Raw genomic sequence first — 26261 nt, forward strand, 5'->3', positions numbered from 1 at the left:
GCTTATTCAAATAGCATATATACTCCTTGTCGCTCTTTATCTCTCTATCTCTCTTCTATGTACAGATCCCAGTTGCCCTCCAGCAACTGTCAGCCCCTCACCTCCTATTTTCCCCACGATAAAGCTTTTCAAAAAATATGAAAGTATATCTATGCAGTGTTTGCGGATTCAAAAAAAAGGAGGCTTCTTCGAATAATGTGTGAGTAGCATGGGATGTGTGAAGTAGTAATTCACACTCCAACAAAAGCACACATTATGCTCCTAGTACCCTCCTGTTCCTCCACCACCGCCTCCTTCAAATGTATCTTGATCAAGTTATGCGTGTTTTTTTGTCCATCCATTACATGATCGGGATACTCATCCCTTATTTCTGCTTAAAAGTAGGGACAGCATGTTTCTCTCTTCTTTTTTCTTCTTTTTTCTTTCTTTCCCGTGTTCTGTGGTGCGACGATCAGCAAAAACAAGAGCGCATGTATACTAAAGGACATGCTACATGTACGGTGTAGTATGGTGCAGTTGCACCCTAGCCCGGCAAAAAAAGTATGAAGAAGCAGGGTTCTCTGCCTCTTTTTCTCGCTTGCGCTCGTTTCTTTTGTATACCCCTCAGATCACATCATCACATCACGCTATATTACATATTCAATCGTCTTGGTATTACCATGATCGCGGTCGACCATATAATCCGTGGCCCTAGCTAGTTTTGTTTGATCCACATGATATATATGAAAATCGCGCGGCAGCAGCAGAAAGGAACAGCAAGCACACGCATACATACATACATACATACGATGAATGAATTGAAGGGTCCTTTTGCATTATATTTCCTCTCAATGATTTTAGTGTCTTTAATATTAATATAAGTTTTTCTTCCCTACCTCCTCCCCTTTCATAAAAATGCAGCCTTTCTCATCGTTCGGAGAGCTGGCTGCATGATTGATACTGTAGTAAGTGGGGCCATCATGGTACCACACGCAGCAGCTGCTCCGCAGTATAGCAATTTGGATCCTTGTAGCTGGGTACTCATGGTTCTTCTTTCTACTCCCTAAGAGGGCACTCTTACTTTTTATATCAGTAGATTGACAGGCACTCGTCAATCTGATCCATTTGCATTTATGATAGGACGGTTTAATGACAAGAGCTGTATGGAACTAATGTCTTTCCTAAATCGAAAGCTGACTTCGTTTAGTCCTCAAGTACTGTATATACCGAGAAAAGAAAGTAGGTCTTGCTCTATTACTATTCGGTTAACTTCTATTTAAGAAAACGAAACCGACCATAATCAATGGAAACACTCTGCTATTTTTGTACCAATATTGTTGTCTTTTCCTTAGTATCACATAGTACATAAAATTTACTGCCATCAACAATAAAAAGTCTCATATAAGTATTATAATTATAGGATAATCTTAAAACTACAGAAATATAGACATGTAATCCGCTCAGTCAATAATACTATCCTAGGCTGGAATATAAACACGAGTACATGATGATGATCCCGATAATTTAACTTATACAAGCGCCTCTCTTTCATGCCGACAGACGCTGATCTCCTCCTTATTTTACAGTACATGGATTCCAAAAGAGCGGTTTTCTCGGAAACTCAAACTGATCTGGTTTCGCTCTTCTCCTATGTAATAAATATGATCACTGCATGATCATACGCCGGATGTCGTGAATTCCGTTGAAATAAACGGTGCGCATGCGTTGTTGTAGCGACTAACCTTTTCTGCCTTCAGTAATGTGCTTCTATCTCCAGATAAAGTTACGTATTGTACTTCTACAAAGTATGCATCGTAGGAACAGTGGGCATAATATTTGCGTATATATTTCTTAAATTCCACGCTGCTTACGGAATTTTGATAGCCTCATGATGGAAACACATTCAAAAATTCTCAGAGCCAAAAATTGTACATCCTTGGTAACACTTCTCAATGATAAATACATGATCAGACATCATCGCTGCTTGGACGTAGTGTATGATGGTATGTAATGTGGGTATTGAAAGTACATGATGGGTTAAATGATACATATGATTGAAAAAAAAAATACACAAGATGAGAGGAAGCTACTAAATGGTGAGATATCTACTTTATACAATTCATTTTTAATACTGAAGGTTCTACATGAAAACTGTGGTACCAGTGTGCGATCACTGTTTTAGGAACTTCTTTGGTGCTTTATAGAATCGAAGCATTAGACTCGAGCAAACGACGCTGATGCTGGAAGCTACCATGGCAATCCCAGCGATATACGGAGGGAGACCGTGTCCTGTGCCTGGATATAAGATACCTGCTGCAATCGGAATCGCGACCACATTGTAGATGAAAGCCCATAAGAAGTTGATGCGAATACGGCGCACGACAGCACGCGAAATATCGTGCATGATCAATAGATCCCACAGGTTGTTTCGAATGAGGACAATGCTAGCAGCTTCCATGGCAACATCCGTAGCCGATCCAACCGAAATACCCACATCGGCCTGTGCCAACGATGGCGAGTCGTTGATACCATCTTAAATATAAGTGATCTATGAGTACAATTATGTACTAGCATATACAAGCTGAATACATCTGTGAAAGGAATATTTACCACCAACCATGGCCACTACAGGCTGTACCAAAGTAGAGGCATGCTGCTTCCAAAATTTCAGTCGGTTTCGTCGTTCAAGGCCACCACGTCGCTGCAAATTACGAATTTTGTCTGCCTTCTGCTCGGGCTTTACACCAGCCAAAACACAATCGCTGTCGATGGACAGTTGATCAGCAATCACACGGCCTGTGCGCTCGTTGTCGCCGGTAATCATCCATACTTCAAGTCCTTGCTTGCGAAGTTGCTGGACTACATCCTTAGCCTCGGGTCGAACAACATCAGCTACAGCTACCTGAGCCATCATCATTGTACGAGAAGTACTGCAGCAGACCGAGCCTGTGCTGCATCGACATACTGTGCACGCACAATCGTTGTTGCATCCATCCGTATGGAGTTTCTCCTCGCCTGGACTTGTAACTGGAGAAATAGACATTATCACAATTGACTGGCCCTTGTTTTGCCATTGTACAAGCTGATCTTGACATTGCTGAGCTTGTCGTACGTTTGCGTACCGTGCACGATTTTCATCCATCCACTCTTGGTTGCCGAGGAAAACATTAACTGCGCGTTCTTGTTGTTCTGTGTTTTCTGGGGTTGCATGTCGGCTTGGCCAAACGAGACGTGCCATTTCAGGTGAAAGCGTCATAGTAGCCATCACACCACGACCGGCTACTTCCTTGGCGTTCTTTAATGCAACACCTTCGAAAAAATCCCTTCCGGTGTGGGCTTGTTCGTCGCTGCTGCTGCAGTTGCTTTCACTATCGTCGTCAGCTTCATCTCCTCGTGCACCAAGGTTGATTTTGGCCCGCTTCTCAATAGCTTTGGATAACGGATGGTTGCTGGCTGACGTAACTCGACCAAGAACTTTCCAAATGGCGTTCTGACGTTGTGTCTCATCGTCTTCCGTAGATGATGATGATGATCCAATAGCAGGCGCTGTCCAACTGTTGGTAACGACTGGCTTGCCCAAAGTCAGTGTGCCCGTCTTGTCGAAAGCGATTGTCGTGATCCGACTAGCCATTTCCAATGCGTACCCGCCTCCTTTGACCAAAACACCGTATTGCGCTGCCACACCAGTACCAACCATAACAGCTGCATTTATAGAAACGAAAGTGTTAACTACCTACTGTTGACAAAACCAGTATAGCATTCACTTCCCCAAACCCCCCTCCAATATACCTTACCTGTTGGACTAGCCAGACCAAGACCACATGGACATGCAATGACCAATACAGTAACTGCTAGCATCAAAGCAAAAGTTGTCTTGTCACCGCTTTCACCGACCCATTCTTCTGGGTACAAGTCATACACACTCACCACTTCCCAAATGATGAAGGTGATGATCGCCAACGCAATCACGATAGGTACAAAGACACTGGAGATTTTGTCGGCAAAGTGTTCGATGGGTGCCTTGGGCGATGCCTGTGCATCTTGAACAAGTTGGATAATCCGAGATAGCGTTGTATCAGAGCCAACCCGGATGGCGCGAATGTAGATGGATGAAGTCAAGTTAATGGTAGCTGTGATAACGTCGTCAGATTCCTTTTTGGATACAGGAACCGATTCACCGGTTATCATCGATTCATCCGTGCTGGTAGCGCCTCGCCATATTTTGCCATCACAGGGAATACGTGCGCCGGCATTCACCTTGAGGATATCACCCACTAAATAACATATAAGAAAACCGTGAGTAATCAACAAAACCCTTTCTCATCAATGCTTCTTTTAATGAATATGTTACCTTGAATTTCCTTAATATCTATTTCTCGTTCGGCCATTACTTCTTGGACATGCTCATATTCAATAACATTGACATTCTTCTTGTAGTCCGCGTGTGAGCTGTCTCCAATCGATGTCTCGTCGTCATTACCAGTCTTCGTCTGTATTTCAACCAAGATCGCCTTATCGGGTTGCAGATCCATGAGCTTGGTAATCGTCTCTGCCGTCTTGCCTTTGGCCAGAGCCTCAAGCCACTTGCCCAAGTGGATGAAAGTGATCAACAATACAGCAGTTTCGAAGAAATTCATGCTGTGATCTTCTTCTTGCTTGATGATTGCAGCAATGATTCTGCCCACAGATGCTGCATAAGCCACACTTGTTCCCATAGCAACCAGTGTCTCCATATTAGCCGTACGAGCATAACGAAGCGAACGATACGACTTGACATAAAATGGCCATCCAAGGAGGAACTGAACTGGTGTGGCCAATAGGAACGAGATCAAGTCAGCAATAGATAGACCGGGAACAATTGACTTCATGAACGCCATTCTAACTGGGTTGTGCTCCGGAAGCGCCATCATAAAGATCATATCGATAATGATAATGGGAATAGCAAACAGAAGGGACCATAGGAATCGTCGCTTTAATAGATCCATTTCCTTCTGCATTGTTGCGCGCATGGCTTCACGTTGGTCGTTAAGAGCATTTGTTGCATTATCAGTTTGTGGCTCAGCCTTGTATCCAAGCTGCTCAATCATGTTGGAGAGTGCACGGGCGCCAACGACGGATGGATTGTGGTGAATAACAGCAGATTTGGCGAGCAGGTTCACCTGACAGCTGGAGACACCGGATTGCTTCATCATGGCCCTTTCAATGTTGGCTACACAGGAACTGCACGTCATACCGGTGACCGAGAGTCGGGTAACAGCCATATTATTTTTCGCCTTTTCCTCGTCGCTGCGCTCGTCCTCACCGGAGAAAATCTTGGCAATGTCGACGCTGTCCGCCATGAAACCAAGTTGCATGATCGTGTCCGTGATGCGCTTGCGCGAAAGTGCGTGGCTTGAGTATTGGAAGCTTGTTCGACCGGATTCGAGGTTGACCTTGACAGTATCGGATCGACTACCTGGCAATTCTGAGAGGGCTTGGCGGACTTTGTCGACACAATTCATGCAGTACATGCCGCTGACAATCATATCAACTTGATATGTTGCAGGTGTCGAGGCTGTTTGTTGTTCAGCGAGGATCGAGACATTGCTGGCAGAGTAGCCCATCCGAGTGATTGCATTGATAATTTGTGTTTCATTGAGGACGTCGCCTTGTACTTCAAACGATCCACCACCAGTAAGCAGATTGACCTTAACCGAGTCGCTAGTAACGCTTGGAAGAGCAGCGAGACCTTGTTCAATCGTTCGAACACAACTAGATATGAGGGATGAGAATAAGATTCATGCAAGAATAATGAAGTTGTTTATTATTTACCTTGCACAAGTCATGCCAGAAATCTGCATGGTCACCTTTTTGGGAACTGCAATGACCGGCGTTTCAACAGTAATAGCGCCCAGCGAAACCACAGAGTCACTGGTGATGCTTCTAGTTCTTCTCGATGCCGTTTCTTGTGTAGCTGCAGCAATTACTGCAGGCTGGACAAGATTATGTATAATTTGAATGTTCTCCAAATCATAACCGCGATCTTCGACAACCTGCCGAATGAGAGCTGCGTCAGGGTCCTTGCAAATAAACATGGCCATTTCTGTTTCCAAATCCACTCGAATTGATCCACGCTGGATATTGGGCACCCCAAATTCGAGCGCATGCGTTACTGCTGCCACACAACTTTGGCACGTCATGCCGAGCACACGCATGACGACTTTGCGTAGCCCAGCTGGATTCGATGCGCCTCCTTCTTCGACTGATGCTGCTGTCACTGGCGGCATGCCGACACTCTTGCCAAATCGGGGTCTGCCTACGACGTCGTAACCGAGATCTTCGACAGTCTGAACAATGAGTTCGGTTGTAATATCGTCGCCATGGTAAGAGAATGCCGCCGTCCGCTTGCCGAGGTCGACCTGAACCGATTCGCCCACGACCCCTGGTAAACTTTGGAGTGCATGCGTTACAGATCGGGTACAATGCGAGCAGGTCATGCCGCTAATGGACAGAGAAACAGTCTTGATTTCAATGGCGATTCCATTTTGTTCTTCTTCTTCTTCTTCTTCGCTTTGAGGTTCGTCAGTGCGTCGTAGCCGTACCGATTCAACGTCATAGCCCAAATCCTCAATGGTCTCTGCCAGTCTGTCTGCATTCATTCTTGGGTTGGGTTGTGAAAAGAGGAGTGAGGCCACTCCTTGGTCCAAAGACACATGGATAGAATCGGGTATAACATCAGGTAATTGTGAAAGGGCGTTGTGGATCGTCTTTGTGCAGTGGCCGCATGTCATCCCTGATATTGTCAGCGTCCCGTGGACTAGAGTCGATGTAGCTATAGTAGTCTTGTGAGTTCCATCATTACTAGCAGTTGCAGTTGCTGCAGAAGCTTCGTAGCCAAGATCATTGACTGTCTCTATAACGAGTTCTTGTGCCGATCCTGTGTCTGTGCCAATTTGGACCGTCATACGCGCCTGGCCAGTATCCAAATCGACAGTTACCGAGGAAGGATCGATCCCGGGCAGTTTTTTCAACGCTGTGGTTACTGTGTTCACACAATGGCCGCACGTCATCCCCTTTATGTAAACGCATATTTCATGTGGTTGTGTGGTGGACATGTCAAAATAAAGAGGTAGGGTTGAGGAGAAAAAAAAGAGTTGGTGAACAAAGGCGGGATGAATTTTAGTTGGAGCGGGACTTATATATTTTGAAAGTGAGGGTTTTCTGCCGACGCGTGACTAAATAATGCTGTCAAACAAGAGCAAAATGTGCCCGTTCTAAATCTGCACGGCTTTTTTGATCAAAAGAAAAAATCGAGAAAAGTTATTAATTACAAAGCTCCAAGAGCAAAATGTGCCCGGGGCACAACAAGCTCATTCATGATCACACAAGGTTTCATCGACTACAAACTTTTTTTATTTTATCAGCAACTTTTTTGCAAAACAGTTCTGCGTCGTCGATTACTATATTCAATGGATTCTAATTGTCCATTATTCAACAATAACATGGCTTTGTCCTTTGAGCTGACTGCAGGGATATGCTGCAGATTCAAGTGTCGCAGATGACCCAGCCGCCGTACCATGTTTAAGCACGTCGTAAAGCATACTTGATCGCACCAGAAAAGGTTCAGTCGGACCAGTCGTGGTAAACCACGACCAATATTGGTCACCGTGTGCGAGTCCACCCAGTTGCATCCACCGACATTTAAGTCTCGCAGCTGCGACAGACCGGGCTCGATAAGGTTTTCCAGATGGTTCGGCGTGTCAATTGCATGACAAGGTAATACCATAGTTCCACTGAGATCCAACTTGCTAAGGTGCTTCCGGCTTGCGAGTCGGAGCAGATCGAGAGTTTCCATATCCAACTTACAGTTGGTTAATATGACTGTACGCAGGTTGTGGATGGACCGTTTGATCATACGATTTAAAGAGTGTGTTGATAGTTTGTCGCAGTCACTGAGGTTGATGTAGCCCAAGGATAAAGGCAGTGTACTGGTCAAAGTGCTACTGCTGCCGGTGTCGCATAAATTATGCAGATGTTTGTCAGTGACAAGGTGGCTGACGCTGCTCAGATCAAGCACAGTAACATATTCAAAAAATCGTTTACTGTAAGCAAATCGGTTTAGCTGGTCAAGCGTAGTGAAGTGAGGCGTGTGATAAAGTCGAGGAAGCGCTACCGAGCTCCAGGTACGGCAAACGATACTTAGCGATGTCAGGTCATGTTGAGTCAAGTAATTCAAAATAAAGTTTAATAATTCTGAAGGAAGGGTATCCATTTGTAAAAAGCAAAAGAAAGCGTTGGAGATGGTAATGACAAAAGAAAGTGGATGGGAGAGGGGTGTGCGTACGTGTATGCGCACATCAATTTTTAAAAACATGGGTTTGAAAACATAATCTTCATGTCAGGGATCTTCCTTCAGCATCATCGTCTGATATAACCAACTGAAAATTTATGCAAGGCCGCCATAGCAGGGTTGTTCATAATACGACCATGGGGAGGGACTATTTGGGTCGACTGCCTTAGCGTTTCTAAGAGCAACTCACAGCATGATTCAGGATACGTCAGGTGATCTGCCGTCTTATCCTTCGACCACATATCGATCCGCCTATCATCATTACTATCTTCTTGAGTGCAATCCACGTAAAGAACCTTCATGACTACATACATATTCATTGAAAGCGGATGCTTAGAAGTCATTGATAACGTCGTCACAGTTCCAGTTCTCAACCACAGGTAAAAGACTTACCGTGCTCATGATATATATCATCTGATGCATTTGTGGATATAAATCCGCGATTGTAGATAATATGCGTATCCCAATTAAACAACCAAAGCTATAAGCACGGTCATACTTTAGTAAGCTTTCGGTATTTTTTAACGTATTTTTATTTACCAATGCATATATCCGCTTGCTTTTGCGGCCTTGAATAAGAAACCGGTAAGTTGCGTGTGCCTTTGCTGCGTCAAACAGGTCATAGACAAGGTATTCCAGGAATGTCGGGAGTATTGGCTTGGCCGGTAACACGGCAACGCAGTACTTGTAGAATTTTGTTGCCAATAGCGAAATGTTCCCATCTTAAAAAAAGCCGCTGTTTTAGAATACGTACCTCTAAGATAGGCACTGATGCTCTCTGTCATTTTGTTACCTTCTTTTTGCTCGTATTGACCTTCGCCGAGAGGTGCCTGGCATTGTGTACAATGAATTGAAAGCCATTTTGTTGATAAGCCGGTATCCCACTATACAATAGCAGTATTGCGATTATTAGTACGTGCCTAATAGCATTACACAAAGAGATATAGAAAAAGGAAGAGGAGGAGGAAAATGTATGCCACTGTAGTAGCTCACGCTTAGAGAATAGATCTTCTTCTCTGGCAAGCTGTTTTGATATGGCATTTCATATTGGTTGATCTAGGATTTTTGTATCGGCCAAATCGAGCATTTACTTTTGCTACGACGGCCTTCTTGAAATCCGTGTTTTCATGATATTATAGTAATGATAACATAAAACAATTACCTACCTTGATTATGGAAGCATCGTCATCCATAGCAAACGAGCCGAGCAATAGATTCTGAGGATGCAGTAGCATGTAGGTGGCTCCTGCTAGAACCATATTTGGGCGTGCGGTAATGGGCTGCATACGGGATCGATGCTCTTCTGGTTTGGCTTCGTGGCAGATCCAGCACTCGACCAGCTCGTACCAGTGCTCAGAGGGCAGATCCTTGCTCTGGAATCCAGTAGTAGCTGACGTGATGCGTTGTTGACACGAGCGACAAGTAAGGCCCTGCATATTTTCGAGTTCTCTTGCTGGCCAAGACGTTTTGAGATCACCATTACCATCAGTCGTAATAGGTTTAGAGAGAACGAGCTTTACGTCGAACTCTTGAGCATTGTTTGGTGTCGATGGTGTGATAGTCAAGACGCGAGGATTCAACTGTACACCAAACGCGTCGAAATCGACAATGACATTGTTGTTTAGGCAAAGCGTATTGCGTTTGATAACAAGCTTGTCTTGTATGGACAAAGATGGTGGGTCTGATTCTACTGCAATAGTGGAGCGAATAGCATTGATATTGGCGAGTTGTTCACAGAAAAGAGGGATAACCATAACAACTTCATGTACGAGCTTGAGTTAAAAAGTTTTTTTTACAATTTTACAAAGTGCGCCGCAAGCATACCGGCGCGGTATAAGGCGTCACGGCGACTTTCATAGTATACTTCAACATATGGGGTTGTGCTATACTAAAAACAAAAACTAGTAGGATAGAAGGCTTTACATACATGGCTTACAAAAGCTGCATAAAAGAGAAGAAAATATGTTCCAGAGAAAGTGTCTTTGTGTGTGTGATAAAGGCAGAAGAAGATGGGAAGAGGGCGTTGATTGATGAGGAAAAGGTGGAGTAGAGGTTTTTGATTACAGGTTTGTGTTTGTTTTCGCATTGGTTTTTAAGATACTGAGAGTAAAGAGTAAGTGGGAAATTTACAAGCCAACGTTGATCTTGACGGCCTTAACCTGGTAGTAGTTCTCAAGAGCGTATTCACCGTTTTCACGACCGATACCTGTGATGAGGGAAGCAATGCTTAGTTATATGCCAATGATACCAGTAGTCTGGATACGCGCAATGACGTTTAAACTTACCACTCTGCTTGTAACCACCGAAGGGAGTGTTGTAGTCAAGCTCGTTGTAGCAGTTGACCCAGACGGTGCCAGCCTCCAACTTGTTGGCAACGCTGACAGCACGGGTGATGTTCTGGGTGAAGACAGCGGCAGCAAGACCGTAAACGGTGTCGTGGGCCTTGGCAATGACATCTTCTTCATCCTTGAACTTGGCGACAGAAACAACAGGGCCAAAGATTTCTTCTTGCATGATCTGTGCGCACGGAAGAAGAATGTTGGTAATTAGCCTATGTGTTTCTAATACAAGTACGAAAGTGCTTCAAGAACATACCTTCATATCGCCCTTGACGTCTATGTACAGGGAAATTCAGGGTAAGAATATGTTCATTACAGTTTTTTATTCCTGTTGCTCTACTAAGCACGACGATCACTTACCAGTGAAGACGGTGGGCTCGATGAAGTAACCCTTGTCACCGAGGCGGTTACCACCCATGTAGCAAGTGGCACCTTCATCCTTGCCAGCCTTGATGTAGCCCATGATACGGTCGAACTGAGTCTGCGAGACCTGGGGACCTTGGAATACGGCTTCGTCGAAAGGATCTCCAACCTTGGTCTGGCTGGTGAACTCCTTGAAACGTGCCAAAAACTTGTCGTAGATGCTTTCTTGGACGTAGATTCTGGTACCGGCACAGCAGCCTGTATATACGAGCATCAATAGTTAGTCAGGATGTTTGAGTATTTGCTCATTCTCATTTGTGATTACTGAAATAAAAATGTAGCATACATTGGCCGTGGTTGAAGAAAACTCCCTTGTGGGCCCATGCGACAGCTTGGTCAATGTCAGCATCATCAAAGATGATGTTGGGCGACTTGCCACCGAGTTCCAAAGTGATCTTCTTCAAGTTGCTTTCGGCAGAAGCCTTCATAATCATGCGGCCAACATTGGTGGAGCCAGTGAAGGCGACCTTGCCGACTTTGGGGTGACGAGCCAGCTTGTCACCAGCAATGTGACCGTAGCCAGTAATGATGTTGACGACACCAGGAGGGAAACCAGCCTCCTTGATGAGCTCAGCCAACTTCAAGGCGGACAAGGGGGTCAATTCAGAGGTCTTGAGGACAACGACGTTGCCAGTGCAGAGGGCAGGACCCAACTTCCAGCCAGCCATCATTAGAGGGAAGTTCCTGGAAACAAAAAACACATTAGGATTTCATCATTCGCATAGTACACGTTAAATCCCAGCTCAGCAATGACTTTCAATTCCTGCTTACCATGGGATGATGGCACCGCAAATACCGATGGGTTCGTGACGAGTGTAGGACAACTTGCCCTCAGTCTCGATCACCTTTCCGTGCAGCTTGTCGGCAAAGCCAGCAAAGTAGCGAAGAGTCTTTGCAACTTCGGGAATATCATAGCCCTTTGAGAATGCAATACCCTTGCCGTTGTCAAGAGTCTCGATCTTGGCAATTTCATCCACGTTCTGGTCAACCAAGTCAGCAAGCTTGTTCATCAAACGGGCACGCTCACGAGCAGAAGTCTTGCTCCAGACTTCTCTGTAGGCCTTCTCGGCAGCATCCACAGCAGCGTTGACCTGAGCTTCCTCGGCTACACCCAAGAGAAAAAGCGAGCGTTAGTCAGCCGTCAATGCCTATGCGTCGTGTCAAAGGTTCAACAAAAAACAGAAAATAGAACTTACCAGCTTGGACAGCGCAGATCTTTTCGCCAGTGGTGGGGTTAATAACATCGATGGTGCTGGCACCTTCAACGAACTCGTTGTTGATAAAGAGACCCGTGTTGACTGCGCGCGTACGCGTAAGGGAAAAAGGAGAAAAAAATCAAGATTAGTCTCCTTGTCGGCAATAATAATCTCCATCCAAATCTACGGTTCGCCGGATCATTTCTGCCAAAGGAACTTACAGGTCAACTTGTCACCCTTGGAAGTGATGGCTTCATGAGCAAATTTAACGGTCATTATGCTTGTGAGTATGTAGCAACGAAGAAGAAAAGAGGCTGTGTGGAGAGAAGAAAAAGAAGAAAAGTGGGCGCGAGGTGGGAAAATGGCGGGTTTTTATAGGCACATCCCAGGTCTCCCACGGCCATGTAAAAACCGAGAACTTTAAATTCTATTTCGACTCACTGAGTTTGGTTATAGGACATGCCATATACTACTAGTTGGTGTCTCCTTTGTTGTTGTCTGCAATGTAACGGTTGCACCCCATTCAAGGCGCTCAACTTGTACGGATCCCACCATCAATCCGTGTGATCTGCCCCACTTCTCCTTCTTTTTCTCGCTCGCTATTAGTTGTACACCATATATCAGGAAAGCTCACACACCAGACATGAGGTCGTGCGGAGAGTGACCTCCTATAATGTGTACTTTGTACAGTACTTACTATAAAAGTAGATGTGGAGAAAAAAGGCCAGCGCGCCCATTTCCTGCGATTTTTTAGGCCGTTGTGTTACCAGACTAATCACCCGAATTATCCGAGCATAAAAGTGGGTTTTTACGAGCTTTGCTGCATACTGCAATTACAGGAAGTACTAGTCTACAGTACCAAGAAATAGAGTATCCGCCCATCTGCATCACCCAAAAGTTGCATTTTTAAATGGATAATAATTAGAGTTGCCCGATTTCCCTTTGCCCCCCCCCTTCTACTCGCCTTCCTTGCATCTTATCGTCTTATAAACATCTTACCTACCAACTGATGCTATAGATAACACACATTATGCAAGGATCTAGAGGGCGCAACATGCTTGTTTCAGGTTTGATTGGTGCAGTGAGGTTCGGGAAAAGGTACAATTTAAAAAATAAGCCTGAATCTTGAACTAGTTTCGCTAGAGTGATGGAACACTCCATTATGACGCTATACTTTAAAACTCTTTAGTGCTTTACTAATAGGCCATACCTTTTACGTTACTTCATCCCTGACATGTTTTATTTCTGAAGGCAATAGAACCAGCAACTTGTGCTTACAAAGGAGAGCAGGACGTTTGTTCGTTTGTATTATAAACAAATACAGTAAACTAACTTGCAGGAATGCAACAACGAAATATATTATGTAGTAGGTGTATTATAGTACCGGTACAGGAATCGGTTCATTGTGCAGATATTATGTCCCCATCAAGACAGGATATTATGCAGGTGATGATGATAGTTCTTCTTGTAGTCGGTACCCAACAGTATGTACGAGTCAACAGGCTTTCATCTCCCTTCAATGAATTTTCTACCATCAACAATGCAGAAAATGCAAGAGACACGATTGTGTGTATCAACGGATGTATGTAATGCGTACGTGTATGTATTACAAAAACAGATCTCTAAATATATATGTGTTATTTACAAGCAGGTCAGGTGTTGGTAATGTGCGTAATGGTGGTGGTACATAAGAATAAGAATGTGATCCTACACCCTAGAGCGGGTTGGTTGGTTTAGTGAAGTTTGTGCATGTGTATATGCGTGCGTGTGTTGTGACCCGCAGTACCATTTTTCTTTGGAGGAAAAAAGGAAGGAAGGAAAGAGGAGAAGGTATGTATACAAAATACTACTACTGTGGCCGCCGTATCAACAACTTGATGTCCCATGCCAATTTCTCGCGACAGATATCATAATACCTTTTGAAATGGGCTTTGACTTGCTCTACCTCATGCTCAAGTGCAGCAAACATCGTCAAAATTTGCACTCGTCCTCCTTGCTCGCGAGTATAGTAAACTACCTCAAGCATGCTCATCACTTGTTGCATGCTGGTAGGCAATGAGCCAGGATAATCGAGAATGTTCGCCAGTGTCGCCTCGGTGATAATTACTCGGCCACAATCGTCACTGTTGCTAGGAGACAGGAGTGGCTGTGGTGCTTGTCTCATGTGATACACGATAAAACAACCCTGTAAACTCATCATTTCTGGGCTAGAGATATTCGCCTGAATTTCTGTTACTTGGATATCGCGTCGTGCAAACTCGGATTCGGCAACCCGATCAAGGACGTGTTGTTTGTAGAGTCGTGCCACAGCGGGTGGAAGGTCAATTAGGACGCAAGGCTTCAATCCCGCAACAAGGAAACCGATTTCGCCGAAAAGAAAAGCGTCATGAAGATCAGGCGTGTTAAGCAAATGCTGTTGATCTGATCGTAGGAAATTGTAAAAAAAGTCTTCTTCCAGTCGCTGGTACTCTTGAATTAATGTTGCATCGTCAAGGTCATTCTTGTCTTCTGGCATATTCTTTGTGGGTAAAAAACGGCCCTTCGGCAAAGCGGGGGCCTATAGAAATTTTCGATATACGATGACCCTTGGCTAGGACCACCGCATAGTAATATTCGTGTTCGCAATAGACATTTTTAGCGAGTGGACATTGAACCTTGTACACTCAGCTCTTCTTCATGGATGCAAATGCCCACTGCGGGGGAAAGTTGCGTAGGCGGATATTTAGCGGATATTAGGCGGATCAATCTGACGGATGTTTGGGCACATCATGATGAGATGGTGGTACAAATGTTTCCCAACATGGACCTCGTTCGGGCTACTTGGCATAGATAGATAGCGAATTGACAGATGTCACATTGCGGCGTTGTTATAACTACGCGGATGCAACATTTACACTTTGTCATTATATTTTTTTGTCATTAGTTCATCGAATCTTTGAAACATATGTCAACATAATGATCTGGTTTTGCCGCATGTGTGATTTCCATTACATGATGTTCGAGCACCCCTCTCACTATATCTGCACGTGCTGGTCCGTGAAAAGCATATATATTGTAAGTTACTATGATAAAATTGATTAAGATATAAAAAAGATTATCTACTTGGAAATCACCTTAAAGCTATTTCTTCAAAGAAGCGGACAGTGCGTGGACGAACCTCCAGAATACATAGTGCTTAAATAAGGGCTTGAAGCAATCCACAACAACGTCGTGTAGCCCTTATCGCAAAGACCTGACGTATGCTACTACCTCGTTTTGAAACTTTGCTGTACTTTCTTTGCGCTCCTGCGTATGTGTTTGGTATGCTGACGATCGTCTTGATATAAGCCTAAGCCTGTTCTTTTGATTTCTTCACTATATCTCTATCAAATCCATTTGCATTTTGCAAGAACATTTTGGCGATGGTTGGAATTGTATAATAGCTGACAACATGGGATCTCTTGTAGTAACTTTTACTTAATAAACTATTAACTGATTCATCATCGCCAAATCATCATTTATTCGTATAACTTCCATCATTCAAAATATTTAATGAGTCTACTATTTGATGTGCCAACCTTTTTGTATTACTTCGTACATGTAAGGTATGTAAACAAGGCGTCATACAGTAATTATGTTTGGCTGCTTCTCGATCCCGTCCAATCAATCGCGAACTTGAGTATCGTCAAACTCGTTTCGTCTGTGATAGACGAAGAGTAACACTATTCATGCGTTTTTGTCGTAGTGGAGATGCTTCTGGCAGTGGATGTGTTGTTCGGCCCACACATTTCATGTTAAGCAACAAGTGATAGCAGTGGACGGCTTGAACTTGACGATACCTTGTTCCAATTATGTTTGTGGTAAAGTCATATTAAACCATTTTCGATTGCTTTGTTTCCGAACTGCTCGTTTGCCAAAGTCTCACCGACGACCATAAAAAAATAGATACATTTAGTTAGCGCCCTTGTAGTAATTTGATCAACTAACGAGAACAATTCTATGTCCAAGGTAAGCTTACTTCGTGTGTAGCTTTCTTCTTGCTACTTGCGGCAAGCTCTTTGTCTTATTTGTCGTCTGCTTTGGGGCAGTTTTCGGCATTATATGAGCGCTTCCTTGTCTGTTTCGCTTTAGGGAACATATGACAAGAAGTCCTTGTTTTAGTCTACATGCCAGCGCGATATCACAGAGAAAAGAAGAAAGAAAACAGGCAACAAAGAGGATCTGCCGATAGGTCTTTCGGAAACCCGGCAGTCGGTGTGCCGGTTATCATGAACTAAATTCATGCATTAGTTAGTTAAAGCTGTTATTTCACATACTAACGTGTTTCTTAGAGAGCGGAAAAAGAATAAGAGTGGTGGCATGGAATGATGAATTAACTCACTTGATGATGGTCTTCCAAAATTGTTAATGACGTTCTGCCAACCGCCTAAAATAGTACAGGGAGCAAAGCCTCGCATACTCTGTGCTATTTACTGATGCGATGTCCATAATACTGGAAGGTTGCACCTGTAAAAATGACTTGTCAGGAATATGTAGACATTGACGCGCCTGTCGTGCCAGGATCTGGATGCGCTACAAAGTCGCTGAAATTGCTTGGCACTGTTGGATGCTGGTAATACGAAGGTTCAGGGATAAAGAAGATATGAGAGAGAAAGAGCTTCTCAGAGAAAGAGAAAGCAAAAGAGAAGAAACAGACTTTGCTAGTAGCGCTTGATGAGATGGAAGTACGGAATGCTTTATGTGCTCACGGCAGGTTTATGCAGGTGGATGTCAACAACACAATTTAAAATTGATTGGGTACCAGATAAGACATTACAGTAAAGGGACAACATCGTGCATACCACATCAAGCTTCTTGGTCGCAGAAGCCAATCGACTTAAAAACGCCTGATAAACACGATTGGCCGCCCCTTCCCTAAACGCCATTTTCTTTTATGTACAGTATATACTCGTGCTTGATTGGACTTTATTTTATTTTTTTGCGTGTGGTTTCAGTCAATTTTTTTGTTTTGCTTGAGTATTTTCTTTGCGTTCTTGATCGCCTCCTTTACACTTGCCATGACAGTGTACGACCACCAAGGGGTGATTTGACACGTATTTGTATAGCGCAATTATATATTCACCAAGAACTCTACACGTTCTTGAAGTTGACTGATGCTCCTTGATTGTATTCACAACAGCGATACTGAGGTCCAAGTTTAGAGGTGGCGAGCCGCAATTCTTGATTATGATACGAGCCTCTTCCATAGCGGACACATTAGCGTCTGCTGCAGCGTCCTTCTTAGTTCCAAATGTTGTAAACGTACAATGTACAACATGTGTCTATTTATGAGCCGCTTTTGTAATTAAATCGTGCCCGCGAGTTTCTATGATATATCGCAAAGCTCTTCGAAAGCCCATCGAGTAGCCAATGTTTGTTTCTGAGACCATACCACGGTTTTTGCTGTCATCTATTGATGAGATGCCTCGAATAGCTATAACGACTGGTAAAAACAAAATCATTTCAATCATTGTTTTCTTCCTTTCAGTGGATGACATTTCCTTCGTTGAAGGTGGTATTGTTTGTTTGATACGAGAGAACATGAATTGGCCGCATAAAAGAGTAGATAGTTGATACTGTAGTCGCTGCGCTCTGTACAGCTGTTTAAAACGTGCCGAAAACTGTATCTTGATGTGGTACATCCTGGTCTGTAATAGCAGCTTAATGGCTTTATCTTCAGTTTCGTTTCGTCCTGCTACTTTATTTCATTGTTAGCTGCTAATTTTACATCATTCTGTGAGCAATACGTCAATGTTCTCATACAGTCTGCTGAAGTTGCGTCTTATTTTATATTCATCACATACTGTATCTCTTTTGTACAACCGCTGCCTTCGATCTAAAGTGGTACTGATTTACTTTGCTGCCAGACGAAGATCGTTTTGATTTCCTGTTGAAGCAGCAACATCATTTTTATAAAGCAATACAGTACTTTGCGTTTCTTTAAGAATCAGGTAGCTGGGGAGAACTATCGCGATTGCGCAGGGAGAAGCTGAGGGCAATTAAATTGATCAATTATCATATTGATTGGGTTGCTGACAGTCGTGAATTTACGTTTCCTTTTTCCTGATGTTCTTCCTAATAAGTAAGTTAATAGGTTAGCCTGATGCACCTGTACTGAGGACTCAGTACCATCAGATTTGTTATGGGAAGCGATTATAATAGGCATATCAGCAATGTTGTGCTAGGCATTCATACAAAATTAAGGTTGCGTTAAGCATTGTGTGACTTAAAGATCGGCAAGCTGTACTATCTACTTCCTTGAATAAGGACTCCTCTCCCACTTTTCCTTCTTCCATGTTATACTGTCCTTCTGGAACTGTTTGTCCCTGGGGGCCTTGTATAAAAGAAGAAGAACTTGAAAAATGCTTGCGCATCTTTTGAGGTGTATGATTTTTCTTAGCTAGCGTCCGTTGCTTGTCACCGCGTACAAAGGAAGCGTCCAAGCAGAACACATTGTTTCATAGCAGGGTGCACACAGCTATAGTACTGCTTCATCAGCTTCCATCAAGAAAACCGGTATATTAGCTGTCTTGGAGCTAGCTTGTAGTCAAAGGTAATATAAAAGAAACGTGCGACATGATATTGTCATGGTAGAGGATGAAGAATCCAGGCTTAGCCCCATGGTGGCTTCAACCCAGCCTATATGGCTTATTACTGTATCGCACACGCACATATAAAAAGACAGATACTTTCTCATTTTCTGAATGCTATATATGATGTTGAAGAATTTCGAGAAACTTTGTCTCCATCTGTAGCAACAGCCACTAAGTCCATCAATGCTCACTCTTAAACTTTTGACAGCTGCAACTCCGCTCCGCTTGATTTTTTTTTTGAAGAATTTTTTTTAGGTTTTGCTTGTTTCGAACGTCTACAACAGCACAGTAATGGGAATCAGAAAGCCATCCAAAAGCAAGCTTCGACGTTTGTCAAAGAGAGCAGAAAAAGAAAACGATGCAGTAGCACCCGTTGATCAAGTAGCCGATGCCGAGATCGACAGCGAAGACGACGAAGCACCAGAGGCTGTTCCTTTAGAACAAGGTAGTGATGTCCAGGACGACGACGACAACGACGGCGAAGGTGCAGACGAAGAACTTGACGACGACGATGAAGTTGACGAATTAGAGTCGGACGAACAAGTGCAAGCGTCAGAGAAAGAAACGCGCCCTCGAATTAACGATGAGGTATCAATATAACCTATGGGTGTTTATGATTGTTTGAGCGATCAGGGAAGAAAAGGATCGGTGAAATGTGTTTTATCGAGTGATCTTTATTCTTATTCTTTTATATATAATCAGGAAGCTATGGTTCGAATTACAGACGAATTCAATTTGAAAAAGTTACCCTGGATTGAAACAATGACAGTAACCTCTTCGAAACCTGTCGAGATCACCGATATCAACGATGACATGGCACGAGAATTGGCGTTCTACGAACAAGCGCTGGAGGCTGTCAAGATTGGCAGAGAAAAGGTGCTGGAAGCAGGCCTGCCGTTCTCTCGACCTGATGATTATTTTGCTGAAATGGTCAAGAGCGAAGAGCACATGGCAAAGGTAAGATATCGTGAATGTTCGTCAGAGCAAGTCCAGTCCTAATTCACCTTTTCGTAAATCATTCAAGGTTCGACAAAAGTTATTGGATGAATCGGCACAACTCAAAGCATCCGAGGATGCAAAGCGTCAACGACTTCTCAAGAAGTACGGCAAGAAGGTGCAGGTTGAAAAGCAGTTGGAGCGACAAAAGCAAAAGACCGACACGCTTGACAAGATCAAGCTGCTCAAGCGAAGTATGTATACGATGGGCATCGGAAAGGCATATGGAAACAGTTGGCTAAACAAGATGAACTGTGCATTTCTTGAAACAATAGAGCGGAAGGACGGCGGGCAAGACCTTACTGTCAATGATGATTTTGATATTGCACTAGAAAAGGCCGACAATAGCAGCAGCAGCAAGAAGCAAAAGACGGGCAAGGGAGAAAAGTCAGTGAACAAGAAGCGAGAGACCAAGAACACCAAATATGGCTTCGGCGGCAAGAAGCGCAACAACAAGTCCAACACGGCTGAATCTTCGGCAGAGCTGGGCAACTTCAACAAGATGAAGGGCAAGCCCATCTACCTTGGCAAGGGCAGAGGAAAGGGCAAAGGTCGCAAGTAAGGCCCCCTTTCCTCCCCTCCTTCACCCACTTACGCACACACACACACACACACACACACGCTCTCTCTCCCTGTCTTCCTGCCACTCTATTAACACTTTATTAAAAAATTGCATGCATCTGTTTTATTCCTTATTTTGTATTGTACATCTCTCACCCCTTCATTCCATTTTTTGTTGTTTGTTTTATCGTCTGCTACTACATTAAAAAATGTGTCCTTTTCATTGTACCCGCCAGCCATCGAGTGTTACACGCTTCTGCAAAGTGAGTGTCTCGCCAAATGTCGCCAGGTGTCCCGGGTCAGCGCAAAGCTAGTGGGAGAACTATGAACCCAGCCTCTCCGTCGTCGGGTCTTGGCCGATCCTGTCTTTTTCTGAGGAGTGCTCATCATGCATCACATATTTAAATCAGGTAGACTCCGAGCCTTGCTGCCTGCCTGTCTGCCTGCCTACTAACTACAATAACTTGCTTGTTTGACGTCATGCCACTTTTGGTCATCAAACACTATATCTCGTCGCTGACGCCCCAACCACTCCTTTTGCACAGCCTCTTCCCTTCATGTCACATTCACCAACCCTTTTCAAAAGCGCATTGCTCAAGTCTGCTGCTGCCCACAGCAGCGATCGCAGAAATCCTGAAGAATCCTCCGACGATGCCGCGTCCATAGCCTCCTACACTTCCGAACCTTCCCTGCAAACGGCCAAAGAAGAGCTGATTGAACAAGCTAATGCGGCTCCAGCACCTGGATTGCAACGCCCGCCTATTACAAAAACGTTCTCTGTACCGACGACCACGACTACTGCTTCGTCAGGCAAACATAGCATCACATATCAGCTCAACAAGCACCGGCGGATTCTTTTCAAAGCACGCATGTCCAAGTTTGATATATCCAATCCTGAAACGTCGAGCGATACGTTTCGAGGATTCTACACTCTATTTTGGATTGTCATGGGAATTTACATTATCCAAAGCGGCGTCCGTTGCTATGAGCAAGAGGGCGTTGTGCTTAGTCTCGGTTTCTTCCGGCTCTTCTCCAAAGACGGACTGGCGTTGCTGATATCGGACATGGCCATGGTTGCAACGACAGTGACGAGTGTCATGTTCTCAAAGCTGCTGGTGTGGGGTGTCATTCCATACGAGCCCGTAGGCGTTGTACTGCAGCACGTGTGTCAGACCGTGTTTCTGTTTCTTAACATATATTGGACATTCTGGAGGTAATTGTTGCTATTTGCTATTAATATAACAGGGAGTGATAACAACCGGATGTGTTGTGTTGGTCTTTGTGCGATCCCCATAAATGGGAAAAAGGGGTTGGTCATTACAACAGCAGAAACTGGTCAACCTTTCTTGTTAGATGGGGATTTGTATACATAATAATAATGCATGTGTATGCTATTTAATAGGGAATGGCCGTGGGTGCAGTCCGGATTCTTCACGCTGCATACGATTGTCATGATGATGAAAATGCACTCGTACACGAGCCTCAACGGCGAACTGTCTATCCGATATAGGCGCCTTAAATATTTAAAAGAACACGTTCCGAAATGGATCACCGAACATAAAGGCGACAACGACGACAGCAGCAAGAGTCAAGAGCTGAAGGAGATGGAGACGGAAATGACGTTCCTTGAAGACGAGCTTGTTCATGGCAACGTCCGTTTTCCTGACAATGTCACATTGCTGAATTATTTGGATTATTTATTGGTACCCAGCTTGGTATATGCGTTAGAGTATCCGCGTACAGACAGGTACTGCCAGAACCTAGATGTTTCGCGCTGCTTCTTATTCAATAGCGATATTCACCGAGTTTCCTTCTGTTCTCAGAATCCGACCGTGGTATGTCCTGGAAAAGTCTCTGGCAACACTGGGATCGTTCCTGTTGCTCTATGTAACAACCGAGAGATACATCTTGCCCAAACTTTACGACCCTGACATGTCTGATTTTCGTGTCATTGTCGAGCTTCTGTTTCCGTTCATGATCAACTACCTGTTTATATTCTATATCATTTTTGAGTGTATCTTGAACGCTTTCGCAGAACTGAGCAGGTAATGCGTGTTTGTTGCTGTTACTGCTGTGATAGCTTTGGATCTAACCTGCGATTCTTTATCTTCCTCACAGATTCGCCGACCGCAACTTTTACGACGACTGGTGGAATAGGTTAGGAGGAAAAGACATTTATTGGGGGGTGGGGGCTGTTAGAAGACAGTAGCCCATCTGACAAAACTTGCTGCATTTTACTAGCGTATCTTACGATGAATTTGCCCGCAAATGGAATAAGCCTGTGCATCAATGGCTCCTGCGCCATGTCTATGCACAATCGATGGAGTCGTATCAACTGTCAAAGTGGAATGCAACCCTCGTAACGTTTTTGTTTTCGTCGTGTCTCCACGAGCTGGTTCTGGTGATCGTGACGCGTCGTGTCCGCATGTATCTGTTTGCTATGCAAATGTTTCAGCTGCCCCTGATTGTCCTTGGCCAACACCCATTAGTCAGAAAGCACTCCACCACGGGGAACGTGCTTCTTTGGCTAGGCATGTTTATTGGCCTACCGTTACTTGCGATTTTATATTGTCGCGAAGCCTTCTGGTCAGACGCCATGTTTGGCGTAGGTGATCAGACCATAGACCATCAATAATAAAATAAGTAAAGCTCTTTGTTATCTCCTTGTTATCTCTGAAAAGAACATAAAAAACGCCGCCATACACCGATGCGAGGCGGGTCCTTGCAGAAAAACAGAGCCCTTTTTTTTCGCACGACTTTAGAAAACCGCACGCGTGTGTGCAACATCTCTCTCTCTCTCTCTTTCTTCTTTATCCCCCTCCCATTCAAAAAGGAAAACCACAATGGCCTTGTATGATCCCAGCAGCTTGGCTAATTTGTCCGAAGTCCGAACAACTCATATTCATTTGAACTGGAACATCTCGTTTGACGAACGCAAGATTTCGGGTCATGTTGTTCTTGACCTGCTTACCGTCGCCAAGGTCGATAAGGTCGTGCTTGATACCAGCTATCTGGATGTTGCCTCTGCTTCACTTGACGGTCAGGATTTGAAGGTGAATAACACACACATTTAATAGCGTGTCAATGATAACAACAACAACAACGTCAAAGAAGAGTGTTGTCCTGAACACAAGCCAAATATATGTTAGTTCCATGTCGCGGACCGTCATCCCTCTTTGGGTTCGGCTTTGACGATTGAATTGCCGCAAACTGTCGAGCAAGGAACCAAGTTAAAGGTGAAGATTGATTACTCCACTACTGAAAAGTGCACTGCTATCCAGTTTTTGGAGCCAGAGTAAGTTTCGAGATGCGCAGAAAGGGAAGGGAAAGTATAGGGTGCTGAATGAAGGGCGGCGGGGAGTAGCATTGATCATACATTAACCCTGACGCGAGTTGACAATAGACAGACACTCGGCAAAAAGTTTCCTTATCTGTTTTCTCAATGCCAAGCTGTAAGTGAAAGCAAACGGGTCGCGAGGGTGGATCCACTTGGCTGATAAATAGACTTTAACTCGAGTTTTCTGATATGACATGCAGATTCACGCGCGTTCGTTTGTGCCCTGCCAAGACTCACCCGGTGTCAAGGTCACCTATTCTGCTGATGTAACCTCGCCTCTGCGCGTCTTGATGTCTGCTTTGCAAACGTCGCAGGAAGATGTCGCTGGCGGTCTCAAGACCTATCACTTTGTTCAAAAGACGACAATGCCCAGTTACCTGATTGCCATTGCTGCTGGTAACCTCGAGGGCCGTGAGATCGGTCCACGAAGCACTGTTTGGTGTGAGCCTGAAATGGTGGAGGCGTGTGCCTGGGAATTCAAGGTGATTGAATTATTTTCTTTTGCATTATGACCTTGGATGAGTGTGCAAACATAAAGAACCCAACCGCTAAAAGAAACGATATGTAGGATACCGAGTCGTTCATTGCCACAGGTGAAAAGTTGCTGACAACATATGAATGGGGTCGTTATGATTTGTTGGTTTTGCCGCCATCATTCCCTTACGGCGGAATGGAGGTAAGGTTTCCCGACACAAAGAGCGATGGGAGCTCCGGGCGAAATGAAATAACACCACTCCCATAAAAAACTATTTTCGCCTTTTTTGTAACTAATTTATTTATTTATTTTTTTGCTGATAACAGAATCCATGCTTAACTTTCGTAACTCCTACAATCGTGACCGGTATATAAAAAGAAAGCATCTTGTATGTGGTAAAGGATCATAGGGAGACTGACCCGTGGTATTGTCTTTATTCTGTCGTTAGGTGACCGCAGCGCGGTTGATGTCATTGCGCACGAAATCTCCCACAGTTGGATGGGTAACTTGGTGACGACCGGTAACTGGGTAACTATGAAAAAAACCTGTTGTGTTGCCCATGGCATATTAGTGCGATTGCTAACGAAAGAATAACTCGTAGGAACACTTTTGGTTGAATGAGGGCTGGACCGTCTTTGTCGAACGCAAGATCCTCGCTTACCTGCACGGTGAACTCGAAAGACAATTCAGCGCTATCATTGGTAACTGGGAATACAATAACGGAGTGTGGATGATAGCTCCAAGCGCGAGATTTTTAATGCGGAATGTATTCTCTAGGCTGGAAGGCATTGAAGGAAAGCGTCAATTTATTCGGTGCTGATTCCCCTGCCACCATTCTTAAGCCGGACTTGAGCAGTGGCATTGATCCAGATGACTATTTCAGCTCTATTCCTTATGGTATGCTGTTTCACCTGCCCCAAATTATTCGAGCTATCACGCTATGAATCCTAACAAAAGAATGTTAATAGAAAAGGGCTTCAACCTGTTGTATCACATCGAAAAGACCGTGGGTGGACCTGCCGTATTTGAGCCTTTCATGAAGGCTCATGTCGAGCAATTCGCATCCCAGTCTATTTCTACCGAGCAATGGAAGGCATTCCTCTACAAGTACATGGAAGAACACCACGGCAAGGAAACGGTCGACAAGTTGAACACGATCGATTTTGATACCTGGATCAATGGCAAGGGCATGCCCCCAGTGGATCCCAAGTTTGACACTACGTTGGCCGATCAGTGCTATGCACTTGCTACGCGCTGGGACGAAGCAAGAAACTCGGACGATCTATCTGGTTTCGCACCTTCTGATATTGAAAAATTCACTTCTACACAAAAGAGTATGTACATGGATCTGGAAATGGAAGTGGGGGATCACAGAAGGGACAAAAAGAAGGAAAAGAGCGCTAAACTAACATGTGAATATAGTTGTCTTCTTGGAACGATTAACCGACTGTGAACCTCTGCCACACCGCCTTTTGGCTAAGATGGACGAACTGTACAAGATGACAGAAATCCGCAACGCTGACGTCCGATTCCGCTGGCAACAGCTTTGTGTGATGGCCAGCTACAAGCCTATATATCCTCACATCGTTGAGTTCGTGACCGAGCAAGGCCGTATGAAGTTTGTCAGACCACTGTATCGTCTCTTGTACAAGGCTGAGGGTGGCGCTGAGTTGGCCAAGGAAACTTATCTCAAGCACCGCAAGTTTTACCATCCCATTGCTTCAGCATTGATTGAGAAGGATATCGGACTTAAGGAATAAATGAATTACGGATTGTATCTATTTTGTATTGTGAAAAAATGACGATAAATGAGGTAGCAGATACTAGTCTTGTGCGTCTCTCTTTCCATGGCTAAACATCCATGTTTTGATCTTCCAATCCGTTCTGATACTAAAAAAACAATCTGAGTAGATTTAGATCGCTCGGACCCTTATAAATCATGATATCGTCCCGTTAGATGATTGCTATTAGATAAGTAACTTGATTTTGCTGGCAATGAAAATACATCGCTATTG

The 26261-nt window shown here is 44.2% G+C and overlaps 8 protein-coding genes across 8 annotated transcripts; 3 read left to right on the top strand and 5 right to left on the bottom strand.

Annotated features, from left to right (window-relative positions):
* Window positions 1–2149: 2149 nt before the first annotated feature.
* BDB00DRAFT_772281 (E1-E2 ATPase-domain-containing protein) lies at window positions 2150–6617 on the bottom strand (the record flags this gene model as incomplete). The annotated part of the gene is made up of 6 exons (XM_053120030.1): window positions 2150–2511; window positions 2590–3681; window positions 3774–4253; window positions 4331–4409; window positions 4482–5730; window positions 5791–6617. The coding sequence occupies 6 exons, from the start codon at window positions 6615–6617 to the stop codon at window positions 2150–2152; spliced, it is 4089 nt and encodes a 1362-aa protein (XP_052974783.1).
* Window positions 6618–7243: 626 nt separating this feature from the next.
* BDB00DRAFT_847625 (uncharacterized protein) lies at window positions 7244–8171 on the bottom strand. The gene has a single exon (XM_053125243.1). The coding sequence runs from the start codon at window positions 7871–7873 to the stop codon at window positions 7379–7381; it is 495 nt and encodes a 164-aa protein (XP_052974784.1). The 5' UTR covers window positions 7874–8171; the 3' UTR covers window positions 7244–7378.
* Window positions 8172–8182: 11 nt separating this feature from the next.
* BDB00DRAFT_847628 (HECT-like ubiquitin-conjugating enzyme-binding-domain-containing protein) lies at window positions 8183–10098 on the bottom strand. The gene is made up of 5 exons (XM_053125244.1): window positions 9475–10098; window positions 9102–9192; window positions 8849–9030; window positions 8702–8789; window positions 8183–8612 (listed from the first exon to the last, which is right to left on the bottom strand). The coding sequence occupies exons 1-5, from the start codon at window positions 10060–10062 to the stop codon at window positions 8377–8379; spliced, it is 1185 nt and encodes a 394-aa protein (XP_052974785.1). The 5' UTR covers window positions 10063–10098; the 3' UTR covers window positions 8183–8376.
* BDB00DRAFT_963535 (aldehyde dehydrogenase domain-containing protein) lies at window positions 10076–12703 on the bottom strand. The gene is made up of 8 exons (XM_053129755.1): window positions 12488–12703; window positions 12267–12368; window positions 11842–12175; window positions 11357–11754; window positions 11008–11268; window positions 10904–10923; window positions 10594–10825; window positions 10076–10514 (listed from the first exon to the last, which is right to left on the bottom strand). Exons 1-8 carry the CDS (start codon window positions 12540–12542, stop codon window positions 10435–10437), a joined length of 1482 nt encoding a protein of 493 aa, XP_052974786.1. The 5' UTR covers window positions 12543–12703; the 3' UTR covers window positions 10076–10434.
* A 1412-nt stretch (window positions 12704–14115) lies between these two features.
* Window positions 14116–14781, bottom strand: BDB00DRAFT_877309 (uncharacterized protein; the record flags this gene model as incomplete). Its single annotated transcript, XM_053127598.1, has 1 exon — window positions 14116–14781. The coding sequence occupies one exon, from the start codon at window positions 14779–14781 to the stop codon at window positions 14116–14118; it is 666 nt and encodes a 221-aa protein (XP_052974787.1).
* Window positions 14782–19168: 4387 nt separating this feature from the next.
* Window positions 19169–20435, top strand: BDB00DRAFT_877310 (eukaryotic rRNA processing protein EBP2-domain-containing protein; the record flags this gene model as incomplete). The annotated part of the gene is made up of 4 exons (XM_053127599.1): window positions 19169–19465; window positions 19580–19834; window positions 19902–20067; window positions 20149–20435. The coding sequence occupies 4 exons, from the start codon at window positions 19169–19171 to the stop codon at window positions 20433–20435; spliced, it is 1005 nt and encodes a 334-aa protein (XP_052974788.1).
* A 556-nt stretch (window positions 20436–20991) lies between these two features.
* BDB00DRAFT_791783 (MBOAT, membrane-bound O-acyltransferase family-domain-containing protein) lies at window positions 20992–23069 on the top strand (the record flags this gene model as incomplete). Its single annotated transcript, XM_053121059.1, has 5 exons — window positions 20992–21647; window positions 21837–22171; window positions 22227–22479; window positions 22553–22591; window positions 22676–23069. 5 exons carry the CDS (start codon window positions 20992–20994, stop codon window positions 23067–23069), a joined length of 1677 nt encoding a protein of 558 aa, XP_052974789.1.
* A 90-nt stretch (window positions 23070–23159) lies between these two features.
* Window positions 23160–26174, top strand: BDB00DRAFT_38033 (peptidase family M1-domain-containing protein). Its single transcript, XM_053117150.1, has 11 exons — window positions 23160–23487; window positions 23584–23729; window positions 23838–23886; window positions 23972–24253; window positions 24340–24447; window positions 24573–24612; window positions 24695–24774; window positions 24848–24947; window positions 25024–25143; window positions 25215–25580; window positions 25669–26174. The coding sequence occupies exons 1-11, from the start codon at window positions 23278–23280 to the stop codon at window positions 26004–26006; spliced, it is 1839 nt and encodes a 612-aa protein (XP_052974790.1). The 5' UTR covers window positions 23160–23277; the 3' UTR covers window positions 26007–26174.
* Window positions 26175–26261: the final 87 nt, after the last annotated feature.

The sequence above is a fragment of the Zychaea mexicana genome, assembly GCF_025766255.1.
Source record: "Zychaea mexicana strain RSA 1403 chromosome Unknown BDB00scaffold_106, whole genome shotgun sequence".
Lineage (NCBI taxonomy): Eukaryota > Fungi > Mucoromycota > Mucoromycetes > Mucorales > Lichtheimiaceae > Zychaea > Zychaea mexicana.